This window comes from Eublepharis macularius, chromosome 7 (assembly GCF_028583425.1).
Source record: "Eublepharis macularius isolate TG4126 chromosome 7, MPM_Emac_v1.0, whole genome shotgun sequence".
Lineage (NCBI taxonomy): Eukaryota > Metazoa > Chordata > Lepidosauria > Squamata > Eublepharidae > Eublepharis > Eublepharis macularius.
The window spans coordinates 141,835,409-141,852,951 of NC_072796.1; the positions used below are offsets into that span (position 1 = coordinate 141,835,409).

General features: G+C 49.7%; 1 protein-coding gene across 1 annotated transcript in view; it reads left to right on the top strand.

Annotated features, from left to right (window-relative positions):
• Positions 1–17,543, top strand: part of ZC3H3 (zinc finger CCCH-type containing 3) — a 307,903-nt gene that overhangs the window by 252,194 nt on the left and 38,166 nt on the right. The window contains exon 10 of the mRNA XM_054984638.1: positions 13,136–13,320. Coding sequence (XP_054840613.1) covers positions 13,136–13,320 — 185 coding nt within the window. The remainder of the gene's footprint in view (positions 1–13,135; positions 13,321–17,543) is intronic.

Sequence of the window (17,543 nt, forward strand, 5' to 3'; positions counted from 1 at the left end):
AAATCAACATAAGCAGACCGAAATCCTCGGCTGCAAGAGGGTGTCAGATTCATGTGGATAGCTCCCACCTGCCTGGATCTTCTTCCTCTGTTTGACAGGTGGACTTTGGGGGTAAGGATTGCAAGACCGAGAGCTGGAAGCTCATTTCTCATGCCGGGTGTCTGGCATGGCGCTTTGCACAATCAATAGACCACAGCCAAGCGAGCTCCCCGTCTTGTTCATTCTTGCCGCAACTCAGTCGAATGGGGTCTGTCCGGGAGGTGACAGCTTGGGAGGTGGAGTTGCCCTACTTAGTCCACTCTGAGTCGGTTCGCTCAACTCTTTTAATGTGAAATCTCAAAGGATCGTTGAGACTTTTGGGAACTGTTTCCTGACCAAAAAAAAAAAGCCTGTGATAACGTCGTTCTGCCATAGACTTCACCACTGTGTTGCCTTACGTACTCCCTGTTGTCTTAAATATGTGCTCCTATGAGCTGCTTGTGCTTCATGTGGTCTAACGTCAGCCCTAGAATTGCTTATGTTCTGTTTCAGCATTTCTTTGACTCTGTCTTGGATTCTTACTAATGCTCTGTCTTTGTAAAATTGTGTTTATTTACCCTATGGCACTGTTTATGGAAATGTCCTTGATATTGACTGTAAAAATCTCACGCTGTGTAATCCGCCTTGAGTCTCAGTGAGAAAGGAGGACTAGAAATGACATAAATAAATAAAATTAAATTAAATAAATAAAATTAGACAGACATAGGTGAGTTTCATTCTCAGGAACAGTCAAACGACAATCACTGGGTGTGTCCTAAAGAGGACGAAGTGGTTTAGTGGAGCAGGGCACACACCGCGTCCCCGGACAGTGGAGAGTCCAGAATTCCTTGGCAGCAGCTTTCTTCGAATGAGCTTTTTTGACAGGAGACCTTTAGAGCTGCGAAAGATATTTCTAGAAACAGTGGTCAAAATATTGTTTATTGAGCTCATTGTGTTGAAAGAGGTGGCGGCTTCTGAGCTACTCAGAGCATTTCTTCAGTCAGGACGCCAAGAGAGGCATTATCAGAAGGTGCCTCAAATATCCTGTCTGGAGCAGGGTTCTGTCTTTCTTGGAAGCTTGCTTCCTCGCCTACAGAACTGAGAATTGTGCTGTGTGCGGCCTCTCTTTCCCTCCAGCAGAAATAGGTAGGAGAGGAAGACGGCCGTGTTCCTCGGTGCTGGGCTTTCATCACTTGTGTGGCTTCTTCCTTTGGTGAATCTTCCTGCCTTGATCCACAATGGTGCCGGAGCAAGAAGAACAGGAGCCAAAGCGATTGTGATAAAGTCCAGCGTTCGAAATGGACGCTTTTAATTTTAAAAGGCTTACTGAGCCATCGAAGAGTCCGAAACATTACCAGATTTCTCCCGCGACCGGCCCTGTCTCTTTGACTTTAACCTCCAAAGATTTCTGCCGAGATACCTCTTATTTACCCTCTACCGTAATGATCTAATGAGGGCTCCCACTGCTTCCTTAATATAACTGCTGCGTCTTCTGTGACTTTCAGACACTTATGCTGTAAATGTTGCTTATCAGTACAAATGGGAACCGTTTAATAGCTTGGGCAAGTTTGATAAAAAAAAAAAAAGCAAAGAAAATCCTCCTTGTTGATAATAGTCCATGATTATCTTCTCACTGGCAGCGGCCTCATAGACACAACAGCGCTCTGATAATCGTAATAACTGGTTGTCATGTACCATCCGTGTTATTCACTCTTGTCGAGGATATACGCACACCCGAGTAGCAATGGGCGCGTTCGAAGAACAGCCTGCAATTAGACAATGCCCCCTGCTGCGCCTCTCGTTTGCAGGAGAGAGATGTTTTGTGCATGCATTCTTGCTGCTTCCAATACAACAGACGACCCGTCTTTGAGGCAAGCTAATGCCATTTGGCATCAGGAGACTACTGGTGGTCTACCCTTTTACGGTGGCAGGATCAAGTGGAGTTGTAACTTAGAGAGCCAGCATAGTGTAGCGCATAAAGTGTCAGACCAGGATCTGGAAGGCTTAAGTTCGAATCCTCACCCTGCCCTGGAAGATCACTGCGCGACCTTGAGCCATTCACACACACTCAGAATAAATGGAATAAGGGAGAATCAAGTATGCCAGCCTGTGCTCCTTGGCGGAAGGGCAGGGTGAAAATATCACGAGAGAGCAGACAAATCAACCGCAAGGAGATCTCTGGAGAGGCAGCATATAAAATATTCCAAATAAATACAACTTCACCTGTTTTAAACCTCTGCAGGAGTTTACACAACCTACAAAAACGGAATACACTTGTGATGTTGTTCGCTTGTGTGTGCTGGTTCCCAGGGATCCATTCTGCTTGCCGCTGATGTAAGAGCCATTGTGTCCAGGGGAGTGGGTTGGCATCAGGAGAAACGGTCACGGCTCCTGTGACCGATCTATGGGACCCCAGCCCTATGCATGCAAAACTAATCTTTAGAGGAGGCTCTGCCATCTGCAGCAGGGCAGGAGGAAGTCCAGGGCTTTCTCCTCGGTGGCCCCCTTCGTGGGCACCTTCCTACTTAGAATGGCCCAGGTGGCCAGTTGGTTGGGGTCCTGGCTGCTGACCTTTTATTATAAATATTTGGCTGCTCATGAACTGGCCTTCTTTTCATTAGTACCTTTATTTATTTTACAACATTTGTAGTCCACCTTCCTCAAAAAGATGCAAGGTGGCTGTTTTTAAATATGCTTTTAATAACAGCAATAATAATAACGTTCGATTTATACAGTGCCCTTCAGGACAACTTAATGCCTACTCAGAGCAGTTTACAAAGTGTGTTGTTATTATCCTCACAACAATAATCACCCTGTGAGGTAGGTGCGGCTGAGAGAACTCTGAGAGAGCTGTGACTGACCCAAGGTCACCCAGCTGGCTTCAAGCGGAGGAGTGGGGAATCAGACCCAGCTCTCCAGATTAGAGTCCCATCATTCTTAACCACTACACCAAACTGGCTCTCTATGACAATTCTCAATTCTGTGTCTATGACAATTGGATTATTTTTGAGATTTTATTTGCTGCGAGCTCCACAAGAAGCCTGGTAGATAGCTGGTTTGTTGGAATGGGATTATAAAATAGGTCCCCCTTCCCCCTTTCAGCTGCATTTGACACAACTTTTATTACAGAACTATACCAATTTCTGAAGCTTATCACATGCTTGAGAGTGTATCCTGCCGTGGCCAGCCGTGACACTTTCTGGTGCTCGAATAGAGTGTGATTTGGCGCCCTTCACTTTTGGGGAGTATCTCTCTGACGCCCTCATGTGTGGGCTTTGTCAGAGACTGAAACTTGGCTGGCGACAGGAGTAGAATTTTTCAAAGGTGTCACCATCGGCACGGCAAAGCAAATACACCAGGAAAGCCGATGCAGATCGATAGCTGAAAGCTGATGCCTGGGCAACTGGCCCTGTGGTCTCTTCCTCAGTAAACGAATAGAACGAGGACACCGTGCCCTATAAATATCCGGCCAAGTCAGCAGAACCCTGCAGGTGAGGCTGCACGCTGCAAGCTGTCTACAGTCAGGAGTAAATGGCAGGGCAAAGAACTTTACAAGCTGTGTTTTAAAGAGTGTCAAAGGAAGCATGCACCTGAACAAAATCTCTTTGTAAAAAATGGTAATCAAGGAATCCAGGACTAAGCAGCAGCTACTGGATGCATCTCCAGATAAAAAGATTTTTTTGAAAGACGGCTGGGTACGGGTGGATCTCTGGAGAAAAAGAACTTCGTACCCGGGAAGTAGCCACCAAGACTCTCTCTGTGCTCTTCCTATTCATGTGTGCCATCTCAATACCATAAGGTTACCAACTCTGGGTTCGGAAATTCCCTTCCCTCCCAAACCCCACCTTCCCGAGGCTTGTCCTGGAATTTCTGCCCCTCCACTGCCTGTCTTTGCCTTGAATGCTTATTTTATTGTCTCCATTTGGCCTTTGATGGTGGTGGTGGTGGTGGCAGCATTTTTTTTTGGCAGGGTAACGGGGTACAGAGTTTGATGTCTGTGACCAAAAGGACTCCTTCCAACTTCGTGTTGTCTTGCTTATTGCTTCTGCGTCTCATGTGCCTGCCTAACTTCTGGGGGGAAAACCCAATATTTGAGTTACGGCTCTTAGCATGGGAGTGAGCAACTAGCAATGTTTATTGTCTGTCTGTCTGTCTGTCTGTCTGTCTGTCTGTCTGTCTGTCTGTCTGTCTGTCTGTCTGTCTGTCTGTCTGTCTGTCTGTCTGTCTGTCTGTCTATCATGCGATTTATAGTCCGCCTTTCTCTCTGAGACTCAAGGAGGATTACACAGTGTGAGATTAGTACAGTGAGTTTCAAGGACATTTCCACAAACAATGCCATAGGGTAAATAAACACAATTTTACAAAGACAGAGCATTAGCAAGGATCCAATACAGAGTTGAAGAAATGTTGAAACAGAACATGAGCAATTCTTGGACTGACATTAGACAACATGAAGCACAGGTAGCACATAGGAGCACATATTTAAAGCAACAGATCAGATAATATTACATTTTTATCCTCTAAGAGACTTCCTCTAAGAGGCTCGGCCTGGTGTGTATGAGTCTCCTCTCCTGTATTTTATCTTCACAGCAACTCTGTGAAGTTGGTTAGCTGAGAGAGAGAGAGAGAGACAGTATGCTACTGGTCCAAGATCAATCAATGAAGTTCATGGCCAAGTGAGGATTGGAACTGGAATCTCTGTGGTCCCAGTGTGACGCTCCGTCCTCCCAGGCAGAAAGTAATACATAAATTAGAAGAACAGTAGTTAGAAAAAAGGTCTCTCCCAGAGGAGACTTCAGGGCTTGGGGAGAGAGGAGGAAGCATGCCACTAACAAAGGTCTATTGCCAGAGGCCTCGGCCTGCAAGCAGCCGCCGCCACTGGTCAACATTTGGGGAAGGGAAGGGCACATAGACGAGGTCTGCTGCTTCACCCACAGGCTTGTCACTCTCCGCAACCTGGCATCTCTCTGCTCTCCTCCACCCCCCCCCCCCATCTCATGGAAACGGACTTACCTGGAGCGGGGGGGGGGGTGCTACTCCCCATCCTCCTGGCTCTTATGAAGGGATTATTTATTCAAGGCATCTTAAACCTTCCTTTCTCTTTGAAAAGGACTTGAAGGCAAGTTTCTACATTTACTAAAACACACACCCACAGTACAAAAACGAGTAAAACCAGCGTTAAAATTTATTCCAATAGCTGGCGCATCTCTCAGTGAGATTGAAATACCAATCATGAGAGGGCCTTCTTGACCTGTTCCCGGATATGTCAGGAGGGCCGTTGGACAACCCGTGAGGCACTGCAAAGACATACGGCTGTGGCCCCACGAGAGGATGACATGGATTCCTCTGATCAGATGTTCACCTCCGGTATGCAGGACGCTGCACCGTAGAGACCCTCTCCAGCCTGGTGATACCTTCACACTTCCTTTTACTGACTAGTTGCTAAAAAGGGGGATAACAGGTACCTTTCGGCTCTTTGGACAGACAGAACAGTGTCAGGGATGTGCTCTGATTGCACGGCTCACAGGCCCCAGCACTGCGGCACTACTGTCATCACAAATGGCCAGGAGTTGCCCGTCATCTTACAGCAGGCAGCACGTGAGCCAAGAAGTGCATTGTGTGTCCCGCCCCGTACAGTTCCTGACCCCAGGCTGAGAAAGTCTGCTTGGCGCACTCACGCACAAAACCACCCGCTCGGTCAGAGAGAGGAGATGCCACTGAACGTCCTCTGTCCGTTGTGAAGCTCATCCGAAATACATTGGGGAGTGGCCCGGGAGCCCGTTTGTCTAGAACCCAAAGTGACCCTGCATCTTGGGACTGTGGCGGTCATGGAATCTTTATCTGATGTGGTCTTGTATGCAGAATCTTTCCTAAACTTTATTTATTATTCACATTATTTATAGTCCGCCTTTCTCATTGAGACTCGAAAGCGGATTACACAATCTATATTGGTACAATGAATTGGATAATCTAATAGGCAATGTAATAAGACTAGGAATTGCACAGACATGAAACTGAGCTGTTACCTGAACAAAGCATAAGCACTGAACATGAAATGAACATGTAGAGTGTGGTCTTACATCATTAGAAACACTGAGAGTGGACCAGTCCTGGTTTAATGTTTGTTTTGTGTGTTGTGTTGTTGACTGAAAATCATTCAAATGTGGTGGGAAATTTTGCATTGAAGAAGGCTCTCATGGTGGATAACCATCTGGGCAAGATTGGCTTGCCCACAGCGGATTCCTGGATGGCAGAGCTGCATGCCTTGTTTCTTGATGGATCAGCCACCGTCCCAAGGGTGACTCTGGCAGCCTGTTTTTTCCTCCTCGTTCCACTTTGCCTTTTCCACTCTTTCATCTGTGTTCTTCTGGAATCTCGCTGCAGCTCTTCTGGGAGTGTGGAGACTTCTCCCTCCTTAATGTTTCAACCTGCTGGCCGGTCTGGATCCTGCTGGGGGTGGTAAAATTAGCAGCACTGACAGGTGGAGAGGATCGAATGGCCAAGGAACGAGGTTGCTCCCTTACCATTCTAAACCCAGCACTGCTTTTCTTCACCTTAGCTGACATGTGTGGAGCTTACAGTAACCGAATCCTTGTGTTTTGTTGGGTGTTAATACAGGGGGCCAGGATGGAACATAAGTACGTAGCTGTTGCCCTCGAGCCACGGGATTGAAGACTGGGGCGTGGCGGTGGGGGTGCAGAACAAAAGCCGGGCATCTCTGGTTTGGAGAATGTTCCTCCACATCACAATCCCATTTGCTTCCTTCACACCACCACCACCCAAGCCTGGGTTCAATCTGATTGACATTCTTGCCCAAGAGGGGAAGCCGCTGTGCTGGGAAAGGGTGTCTGGAAGATGTTTTCATGGGCTCAGCCCAAGACAAGGGAAGAATAGTGTGGAAAAGTCATTAGGAACATGAGAGGGAGATGCAGCCTGGGAATTAATTACACACCAAGCTTGTTTTCTCAATAGAGGAATAGACATGAAAAGAATCTGGTAAACAAATCCTAATGCAATTATTAGCGTGGAAGTGATTTTTTTTTTTAAACCGAGTATTAAGAATGAGACAGAGGATGAGAACAAAGTCAAAGTCCTCTCAGACGGATGAAGGCGAATTCCGTGATTTTTGCAGGGAAATTAGAATGTGCACCTTATAAATGCACCCGGTGCTCTTTGGCTCCTCCTCCTGGGTAGGGTAGCCACTCATGCTTTGGAAAGAAATGCTTGTATTCCTTTCCATTTACAGGCTGTTTATTTACTTAATGTATAGGCCAGCTTCCTCGCAGAAAGTTTTGCAGAGATTACGTGGAGGAATAATTTTACTTTTCTAAAATGCATCTGAAAGACTGTTCCAATGCATAAGAAATATAAATAAACCGAATCGATGCTTGCAGTGTGTGCCATTTGGATGCTCTGAGGACATTGTATGTATTAGACCCATACTCCATACAACAGTCCTGCAAGGAAGGCCCTAGATATGCCATCCCCTGTTGTGGGAGGGTGAGGCCAGGCCGAGAGGCTTCCTGCCAGTGGCAAAGTTGGTTACTGGAGGATTTTCTGGCTTGCATTGTTCGCCCCTGTGGTGAACCAGCACAGTGGCATGCTTTTCTGTAGATACAAGTTTTGGTGGTGCTCTTCTTTGAAGATCTCTCCTCATAATCTCATCCTTTTTCTTGGCCCGTCCTTCTGCTCATCCAAGCTTTCAAAGTTGCATGCTTTCCCGCAGTCCAGCTCGAGTCGTCAACGTCCAGGTGTGGCCTCGGGGTCTCCCAGAATTACAGTTAATCTTCAGGTGACAGAGGTCTGTTACCCTGGAGAAAATGGCTGCTTTCTTTGGAAATATACCCTGCTGCGGCAGGAAGGCAGCCTGGTTTGGCCCAATCTCGTCAGATCTCGGAAACTAAGCAGGGTCAGTGCTTGGATGGGAGACCACCAAGGAAGACTCTGCGGAAGAAGGCAATGGCAAACCACCTCTGCTTCTCACTTGCCTTGAAAGCCTCTTGCTGGGGTCACCGTAAGTCGGTTGCAACTTGTCGGCACTTACACAAACACATAACCTGCTGCGGTCCCTCCCTTCCCAAACCCAACCCTTCCCAGGCTTCACCTTCAAAACATCCAGGAATTTCCCAACCTGGAGCTGGCAATCCTAGGTCAAATTAAGCAAGTAAGGAAGAGAGGAGGCACCCAAATAACCAGTTTATGCCCTGTCCTTTGACAGAATCCATCCAAAGGTAACAAATCAAAGCTGAGGCTGGAAAGAAGGCTGCTATGGTGTGATTTGGGGGGGGGGGACATTTGTGCTCTTTGCTCCTTCTGCAAGCCTCCTCCTTACGTCTGTTGTTCGGCTTGTCTGCTCTGATGCCTGCATCTCCTCCCCCTCCTGTCCTGCAGTCTCTTCTTTGGAGCCGGGGAGGCTGTGGGAGGGGCCTTGAGAGCTGCTTCTCCCTTGCCCCTTTGGCAAAGGTCTGGCCTCTGTCCCTGTTCAAGCAGAGCCACTAAACTGAACCATCCACTAAAGGTCAGAGCTGGGGGCTGGCTTAACACTTCAGGGCCTGGGTTGACTGAAAAGGGCAGAGGGTTTCTGGCTGGCAGCTGGCGATGGGAAGGGCGCATACCTGTGCCAAGAAAGCACCTGGACGGTGTCTGCACCACCCCTCCGTTCCAATGCCACCTGTGCTGCATTCTGGGAATAATTCAGATCTCCCCCCGCCCCGTTCGGTGCTTCAGCCGCCCATTCTTATTCACTGTCTTCCATTGACCCTTAAGGGCGCCTTGGAAAGATGGCGTTCCTCCCTCCCTAACCCTGTCCCCTTGCAAGCTGGGCAAGTAAGTGGAGGTCAGCCCTTGTCGCTTCACATGAGAATGCGGCATCAGGGAGGGTGGAAGGACACCTGGTCACTTCTGCAGGTGACTTCATTGTTCGGCCTCCGCGCCCTAGGCAGTGTTTTCAGGCCGCTTTTTTCTGGGGTGCACATGCAAAGGGAAACGTGTGTGTGGATTCAGATGTTGCCCCTACTTGGCACTTTGGGGAGGGGCCGTGGCTCAGAGCGTGTGTTTGGCACGCAGAAGGTCCCCGGCTCAGTCCCCAGAACGTCAAGTTCAAAGGACCGGGTTGGGACCCAGGAGAGCCGCTGCCAGTCTGAGAAGAGGGTGCTGAGCTTCAGGGACGTCCCCTGCAATCCTAAGCAGGGTTATACCCTTCCAAGTCAATTGAAATAAATGGCTTTAGAAGAGTCTGATTCTGCTTAGGGTTGCGAGTCAGTGCAGGCAGCTTTTTGTGCTGTGTGCCTAAATAAATCTTGGTCTGCTGCCGATACAGCTTGTCATTTTGTGCGCCAGGATCCCTAAGGGTGGGGTCAGTTGTGGTGCGATCCGATTTCTTTGCTAGCCCCTAGGCATAAAGGGAAGCCTGCGCTGGGGGCGCTGTACTGGCCCAGGGATTAATCCTGTTCCCTGCCCTTGGCCTGATTCACACACGGGGAAAGGAGCTGGTACAATGGACTGTACCACTGCAGGGTGTGGGTTCCAGTCCTGGGTGTTTCTGTGTATTAGAAAGCTCCGTTCCAACAGAAAGCAACTGGGAGAAGGTTGCTGCCTCTCCTCTTTGTTTGCTGTGCTGGTTTCAATTCTCAAGAAGCTTTAAACATAAGGGAGCAGTCCCCACCGCCTCATCCCCCTACGTGTGTGAATCAGGCCTAGGTCAGGGAGACGGTTTAGCACTTCCTCAACGGCAGGCCTTCTTTCCCCCCATGAAACTGAAGAGGAGCCCCCGAAGCTGCAGCCTGCTTCTCTCTGCCTAGCTGTTTGGGGAGTTGTGTTTCTTGGTCACCTGAGAGGAGAACTGAATTCTAGGAACTGGCTTTCTACGTAGACTGCAGATCTAATGCAGGACTTGGGGGCCCATGTCAGAAATCGTACAGTGAGAACTAGCCCTTTCTCAGAGCTGCGTGCATTCTGTGCTTGATAGCTAGTACAGAATTCAGTGCTGAGGATGTCTGGGCTTGGGGGGGGGGGAGGTTTAAAAATATCTCTGGAAATCCTGGAAACCAGAGAAAGGAGCTAGCCAGGACATGCAGATTTGGGATTAGCAGAGTATGCAAGTTTACCCAACTTGCAGAGTTTTGTCGTGTCGCAGCGTTCGCTATTCCTTGCACAGAATGTCGGATCTATTCAGGACAGACACTGAGAAGGGGAAACCCACATGGGGTGGGCTGCCGCTGCATCGGCCTCTTGAAAGGCAGCCTGCCTAACAGGCCAGCGATATCCCACCCACCCCCTCCCTCAGGTTTTGGTGACCCACTTTTACCCTCTGGATTTGGAGACTGCCGTTTCCTGTCTTCTTAGTCCTTGGTGAGGCTACTGTTTAAAAGCAGTAACAGCGTCACTGCCAGTGGGGCCTGCGAAGGTAGTCCAGAAAGCCCCTGAGCTGTACTCAGTGCTATGTACGAATAAAAGCGAGGCCTGCCTGCAGATTTATAGTGCAAATAAGACAAAAAGGGGAGTGGAGGGGGTAGCTACGGTGTGCCAGTGTCCGGCAGAGGATGGCTTGGATCCCACAGAGCGTTTCCGCAGACAGAAGGGGTGACAATGTGTCGCACTTCCCCTCTCCCACTGCAGGTCTTCGACTGCTCCACTGTGCTGTTGCAGAGGGTTCCCTGTCCACAAGGAGCCACCTTTGAGGTGTAGTTTGGGCTGCTGTGGGAGGGGGAACAGGGAAGTTGCATTCTGTAGATGGAAATCCCATCCCTCCCTGGAAATAATAATAATAATAACATTTGATTTATATACTGCCCTTCAGGACAACTTAATGTCCACTCAGAGCAGTTCACAAAGAGTGTTATTACCCCACAACAATCACCCTGTGAGGTGGGTGGGGCTAAGAGAGCTCCAGAGAGCTGTGACTAGCCCAAGGTCACCCAGGTGGTTTCACATGGTGGAGTGGGGAATCAAACCCAGCTCTCCAGATTAGAGTCCTGCCACTCTGGTGGATCCAAGCCTATCACACAATTGCATGACAGAGAGTGAATTTTAGACTGTAAGCTCCTTGGGGCAGGGACCAGCTTTCTTATTGGTGTGTTCTGTAAAGCGCAGAGCATATTGCTGGTGCATGCTGCTGTTTCAGGGCTACTAGTGGCTCCTGAGCAAAACCCCAGCTGTAAGGTAGAGAAGGCAGCCCCGTACTGCAAAGAATGTGCAGCCCTTGCGCTTTCCCTGCGTCCAGCTTGCCTGAGAATCCTCATCACACCGCCAGCATCTTCATCTTCGAACAAAACGGCTCAGCCCGGGTGCTTACAATCCTGGCCTCCACTCATTGGCCGCGTCAGAAATTTGAACAGACTGCAAATGGGTGCACAGTGGGAGTGGGGCAGAGACCAGGCAGGGTTACAGGCCAAGGCCCCTGGGGTGGCCCCTGGGGTGCCACCCTCTTGACAAGCATCTCAGCAAAGGGAAGCTGTTAAGAGAGGGTTTGGTTGCAGCTATTTTGGGTGGGAGTGCTCCAGGCACTTCAGGTCAGGCACTGAAAGACAAGCCCTTTAAAAAGTGCAGTCATCGATGACATATGCGGCTCACGCAACCGCTCAAGTGGAGGCTCTTCAGCTGGGGAGGCTTCATGAACACGGGCAGCTCACAGATCGCAGCCGTGGCTTCTGCGGTCAGCTGTGAGCCCATGACTGGTTCTTTCAGGGCAGCACTGAAATTCAGCCTTCCTGACCCTTGTCTTTGTGAGCTCTCTTCCTCTCTCTCGACGCTTGGAGGGCTTCCCCTGCTGCCTGTCTCATCTTTTGGCCCCACTTCAGCCCTCTGCCTTCTCCACCCACCCTGGCCTCCCTGCTGCCCTTCTGGTCCACCTGTTCTGAGAGCCCCTGCCTCTCGAGGCTCCTTTGCATTCAGGCCGTTTGTCCAACTCAGCATCCTCTGCCTGTTTGCTCAGGGCCTGGAACAGAAACTCCGCTTTTGTTTCGCTCACCCAAGCAACACTGTTCAACATAGCGCTGACACCTTCTCCTTAAGTATTTAAAATGTTTATGAACATTCCATGTTGGGACATCAAAGCAAACCAGCAGGTGGACTCAGTGGTAAGAGATGGGTAACCTTTGGTAGTTAATTTGGCTTTTAAAAGAGATCGGTTCGTTTCTTGGGTTGGCTTGCTTGCCAGTTTGGGCAAATCTGTTCATGGATTTTCTTTCCCTGTGGCCCTAGCAACTCTTGTTGAAGGGTTCCAGGTAGTAGATGTTGGGGGGGGGTCTTTACCTGAGACCCTGAAGAGCCACTGCCAGGGACCACTGTAGATACGAGGTCTGAGTATACATAAGGCAGCTAGCTACAGGGCTACCGTCCCAGACTGGTTTGGCCCAGTGGATCGGGCAGACCCAGACCGACACTGGCCGAAGTTGCCACGATCACATCCCCTACCCTGAGCTTAGACGTGACCCTCACTTTCACCCCACTGCAGATCTGCTGTTGGATTTTACTTCAATCGCTCAGTGCATCTTGTTGAATGGCAAATGGTTTGTGTTCTGCCCTCCTTATCACAAAGGCTTGGGGTGTGACTCTGATACAGACACTAATTTTAAAACAGTAGTTAAAATGTATAAAACCTAGTTTAAAACTTGCCGGTGTGAGCTGAAGCCGACTGAGCAGAAGCCAGCCCGGATGTTCAGGGGCACCCAATGAAACTGACGGTCAATGGTTCAGGACAGACAAAAGGAATAATTTCTCCATTTAATAAGCATTTCAGTTGTAGATGTAGTGGTGGCCAGGAGCATAAAGAGCTTGAAAGGGGGATTGGGCAAATTCATGGAAGTCAAAAGCAAAAGAGAACCCCCCGTAGCCGGAGGCAGCAGACCTCTGAATGCCAGTACTAGGGAGAGGCAAGCAGGCTCCGCCTTGGCCTTTGCGCCCTGTTTGTTGGCTCTGGCGGGCAACTGGTTACCCACTGTGTGAAATAGTGGGACTAAGTGGAGCACTGGCCTGATGCAGCCGAGTGCGTCCCAAAGAAGCCCATGCTCATGCCTCGGAGCATCCCCGGAGGAAGGCATCCCGCGGAGCAAGCCTTTGTCAGCCTGCGTGATACTCTGATTTATAGCTGACGCTCTTGGGGGGTTTTGTTTTTCAGTGCAAGAAGAAACACACACTGGTGTGCCCAGACTTCTCGAAGAACGGCATCTGTCCCAAAGGGGCCCAGTGCAAATTGCAGCACCCTCAGCGCAAGCGACGTGCCAGGCAGCCCAGTGCTACAGACTCCTGCCAACATGACAATTCAGCGCCAAAGTTGGCACACCTTACAGAGCAGAGAGTATGGTAAGGAGGCACTGCAGCCTGCAACGATACCATCTTTTCTCCCAAAGTCTTTTAGGTTTTGTGGAATGCCCTGGCTTCTTGGAAGAGTGGCAGAGACAGAACAGAGCTGCTGTAGCACAGTGGTTAAGTGGCTGGGCTCTGAATTAGCTCTCTGCTGGTTCCTATCCCACTCCTGCCATGAGCTCAGCAGGTGGCCTTGGGTAAGCCATTCTTCTCAGCCCCAGCTGTATTGTGACGGTAATAGTAACACTGACTGTGTTCACTGCTCTGAGCAGGGCACTAATCTTTCTAGAGGAGTGGTATATAAGTGCAGTTATTATTACTGTATAAAGGAGCTGCTATAGCACAGTGGTTAAGTGGCTGGGCTGGGAATCAGCACTCTGCTGGTTCAACTCCCACTCCTGCCAAGAGTTCAGCAGGTGGCCTTGGGTGAGCCACTCCTCTTAGCTCCAGCTGTATTGTGGAGATAATAATAACACTGACTTTGTTTACCACTATGAATGGGGCACTAAACTGCCCAGAAGGGTGGTATATAAGCACAGTTGTTATTATAAGGGAACTGCTGTAGCAGAAGTGGTTAAGTGGCTGAGCTGCGAATCAACACTCTGCTAGTTCAAGTCCCACTCCTGCCGTGAGCTCAGCAGGTGGCCTTGAGTGAGCCACTCCTCTCAGCCCAGCTCCTCAGCTGCATATGGGGATAATAATAAGAACGCTGACTTTGTTCACCACTCTGAGAGCGGCTCTAATCTGTCCAGAAGGGTGGTGTATAAGCAGACTGTTGTTTCTCCATGTGAATGGCTTTGTGCCACCCCAGTCTGCCTTGCTTTGTGCTGTGGAAAGTTTGCAGAAGTGGGGAAAGGACTCATCACATGTGATCGAGAGATGTGGCATTCTGTCCGTGAGTTATTATTGACATGAAGATCTTGCCGAAAGCTCTGGCAACCGATCCCTTGCCTCTTTCCCGAGCACAGCTGGAGCTCTGCTATTGCCTTCTGAGTCTCTGGGGGTCCCCATCCCACACTTTCCAGTTTATTTGTATCTCAACTAACTAGTAAAGAGTCCTGGTGCCCCTTTAAGACTAACCAACTTTATTGTAGCATAAGCTTTCAAGAACCACAGCTCTTATTGTCAGATGCATCTGATGAAGAGAGCTGTGGTTCTTGAAAGCTTATTCTATAATAAAGTTGGTTAGTCTTAAAGGTGCTACTGGACCCTTTAGTGTTTTGCAACTACCGACTAACACGACTAACTTCTCTGGATGTATAATGACTGTCACGGTAAAATCATTTGTCTTGGGGAGGCCCTTCTTGGTAGCATCTCTGGGGCAAGTATGTATGCATATGCGGCATTACTGAGCAACAGATTATTATTTCAAGGCCATTTTCCACCCTATGCAGAGGCATAAGTCTTGGTCCTCCTGCACTGACACCCCCCCACCCCTGTCTGTTTCTGGGTCCAATCCAAGGTGCTGGTGTCGGTCTTTAAAGCCCTACGCTGTTTGGAACCAGCATCACTTAAGGACCATCTACTCTGTACGAACCTACCGGAGCTCTGTGGTGGTCCTCTGAGGCCCTGCATTGGGTCACCCCACCTTCTGAGGTCAGGTGGCTGGCAACACGAAAAGGGGCCTTCTCAGTGGTGGCACCAACGTTATGGAACTCTCTCCCCTGAGACATTGGTCTGTCCCCCTTCTACCACTGTCTTCCACAACTGAGTGAAGACTTTTTTGTTCTGCCTGGCACTCCCAGAATGATCGCTCCTTCTACCTTATGTTTTACTCTGCTGTTTGGGGTTTTATATATGACTTTGAGCTCTAACCATGACTGTTTTTATCATGTAGATCTATTAAGGTAAAGGTGCATGCACCAAGTCATTACTGACCCATGGGAGGACGTCACATCATGACGTTTTCTCGGCAGATTTTTTGTTATGGGGTGGCTTGCCATTGCCTTCCCCAGTCATCTACTCTTTACCCCCAGGAAACTGGGTACTCATTTTACTGACCTTGGAAGGATGGAAGGCTGAGACAACCTTGAGCCGGCTACCTGAACCCGGCTTCCGCCAGGATCGAACTCAGGTCGTGAGCAGAGCTTGGGCTGCAGTACTGCTGCTTACCGCTCTGTGCCATGGGGCAGAGTGCTCTAATTGTTAGCTGCCTTGGTGGCCTTGATCGGGCAAAATGGTGGGATATAAATAATTTATATTAATAGTAAATAATAAATAAACCCAAATTTGCCACTGATCCCCCTAGGGCCTCCCTCGCCACTCGCACAGTTCCTCCTCCTCCTTCCTGGCCTTTTGACCCCCTGAGAGAGAGAGAGTCGTGACCCACAGTTGCAGAACTGGCTTCGTTCCTTCATTTACACCCAACATGGCTTTGGTGATTTCAAAAAGTAATTAGACGGGTGGAGGTGACAAGACAGCATCACCTGGAGCCCCTGCGGTGTGACTCAGGTTCAACCCACAGCAGCAGCAGCGGAGGAGAGGATGGGCATACCTTTGCTGGGGTGACACGATACTGTGAACGGGGCTGGAATAGCAGAGAGGGAGGCAGACTGCCCCCCCCCAGAGGCCGCTGACCCCAGTGCTTCAGCTCCACAATGCCAGGGTCTCTCTCTCTCTCGGAGGGCAGTCAAGAAACGCTCCACCGGTCATAAAATCAGGGTTAAGCATGACATTCTCTCCAAATACTCACCTGGCCCTCTCCATTTCTGCTCTCCGTCCAGGCCTCGGGGCGGGCATCACACCATGTTCCATCCCATACAAGCTGCTAAGTTGTTGCCACCTCGGGGAGGGTGGAAGGGGTGGCTGTTTTTCATCAGTGTCCATGTTGCCTGCCAGTTTGGGGCAGCCGAGAGCCCATGTGTGGAAGGGCCTCCATAAATCTCCGTGTCCCAAGGACAGCTCTTGCCAAACAGTAGAGAAGGCAGCTTTAGTCACGTACCTCCTTTGGAACTCAGCCCTATGGAGCGCAGGGCCAGAGGAGGGGGAAGAGGGGTGCAGATGCTGCCTGGATGGACAGCTGAGATTTCCTAGATGAGAACCCACTTGACTGGATGGGTGTGTGGGCGGGGTTTTGGGTTTCAGTAATTAAAAAAAAAACCTTCTGGTTTTATGCACCAAGATAATTCCAGCGATGTGTGTGTATAGTTCTCTCCCCTATATAACTGATCCGCTTGGTTTGTGTAACTTCTTTTGCAAATGGGATTGTTTTGCGTAATTCTTTCCTGCTGGTCATGGGGAGAACTATGAGGGGTGCTGAAGTTGCACCCTCCATCGCTCAAAATCTTACAGAGATTCCGAAGCTTCACCATGCCCTGTGTCCACACGCTCATTTCGAAGAATACCTCTGAAGCCATGAGAACAAGAAACTTGATTTTTTTTTAAAAAAAAAAAGCAAAAACCCTGAAATGTTTTAGGAGCCAAATCCAGAGGGTACAGGCTGATGGGCATCTGTAGGCGGCCGCCACATTTCTGAGGTTGTACTTCAGACTTGAACACGTCAGCAGCTGTCAGCATAAAAGAACGGCGGTGCAGGAAAGCTTGTCCCGGGTGCCCTTGGGGCCTATTGATCACTTTGTTATCATAATGCTACAGATACTTTTCTCCCAGAGGACCTCCCCCCCCCCCCCCCGGCTTGCACTGATGTCCCTGTGAAAAGGCTCCCAGGAGCCTTTGAATCCACAAAGACCAGAGCTTGAGTGTCCCTGTTGAGTACTGGGGACCCCCCCCACCCCCCCACCCCCAATCATCCTTGGCTGAAAGTGGGCCCGGCTTCATCCTGGCGTGGGCTGCTTGTGCTGCGATTCAGAAACGGCTTGAGCAAAGACTGAAGTGCCGCATAGGTTTAATTGGAGGTTTTGCTGCTTGTGGCTGTAAAACACCAACAAGAACGAACAACTGGCGTTCAGTTGCTGAGCGCAAGATCAGGTTGCCAAGGCCCAGAGCCTGGTGCGTGTTTCCGCTCGGATTTATTTTTGCAGGCCTGTGCGCCCCAGCTACAAGCGCCTGGACTTCCTCTGTCTTTGCCCGTCAGGCTGCCTGGACCACGATCCTTGGAACGGCTTTGAAAGTCCAGGTCAAGCTAGGGCAGATAAGACGACCAGCAGGCCTCTCTGTTGCTCAGGCCAAAGAAATGTTCCTAGCCCATGGGCCGTCTCACGGGCCAGCCTGGTCATCGGCGGGCTTTCCATCTTGGAATCCGGCTACAGTACCGTTTAGAC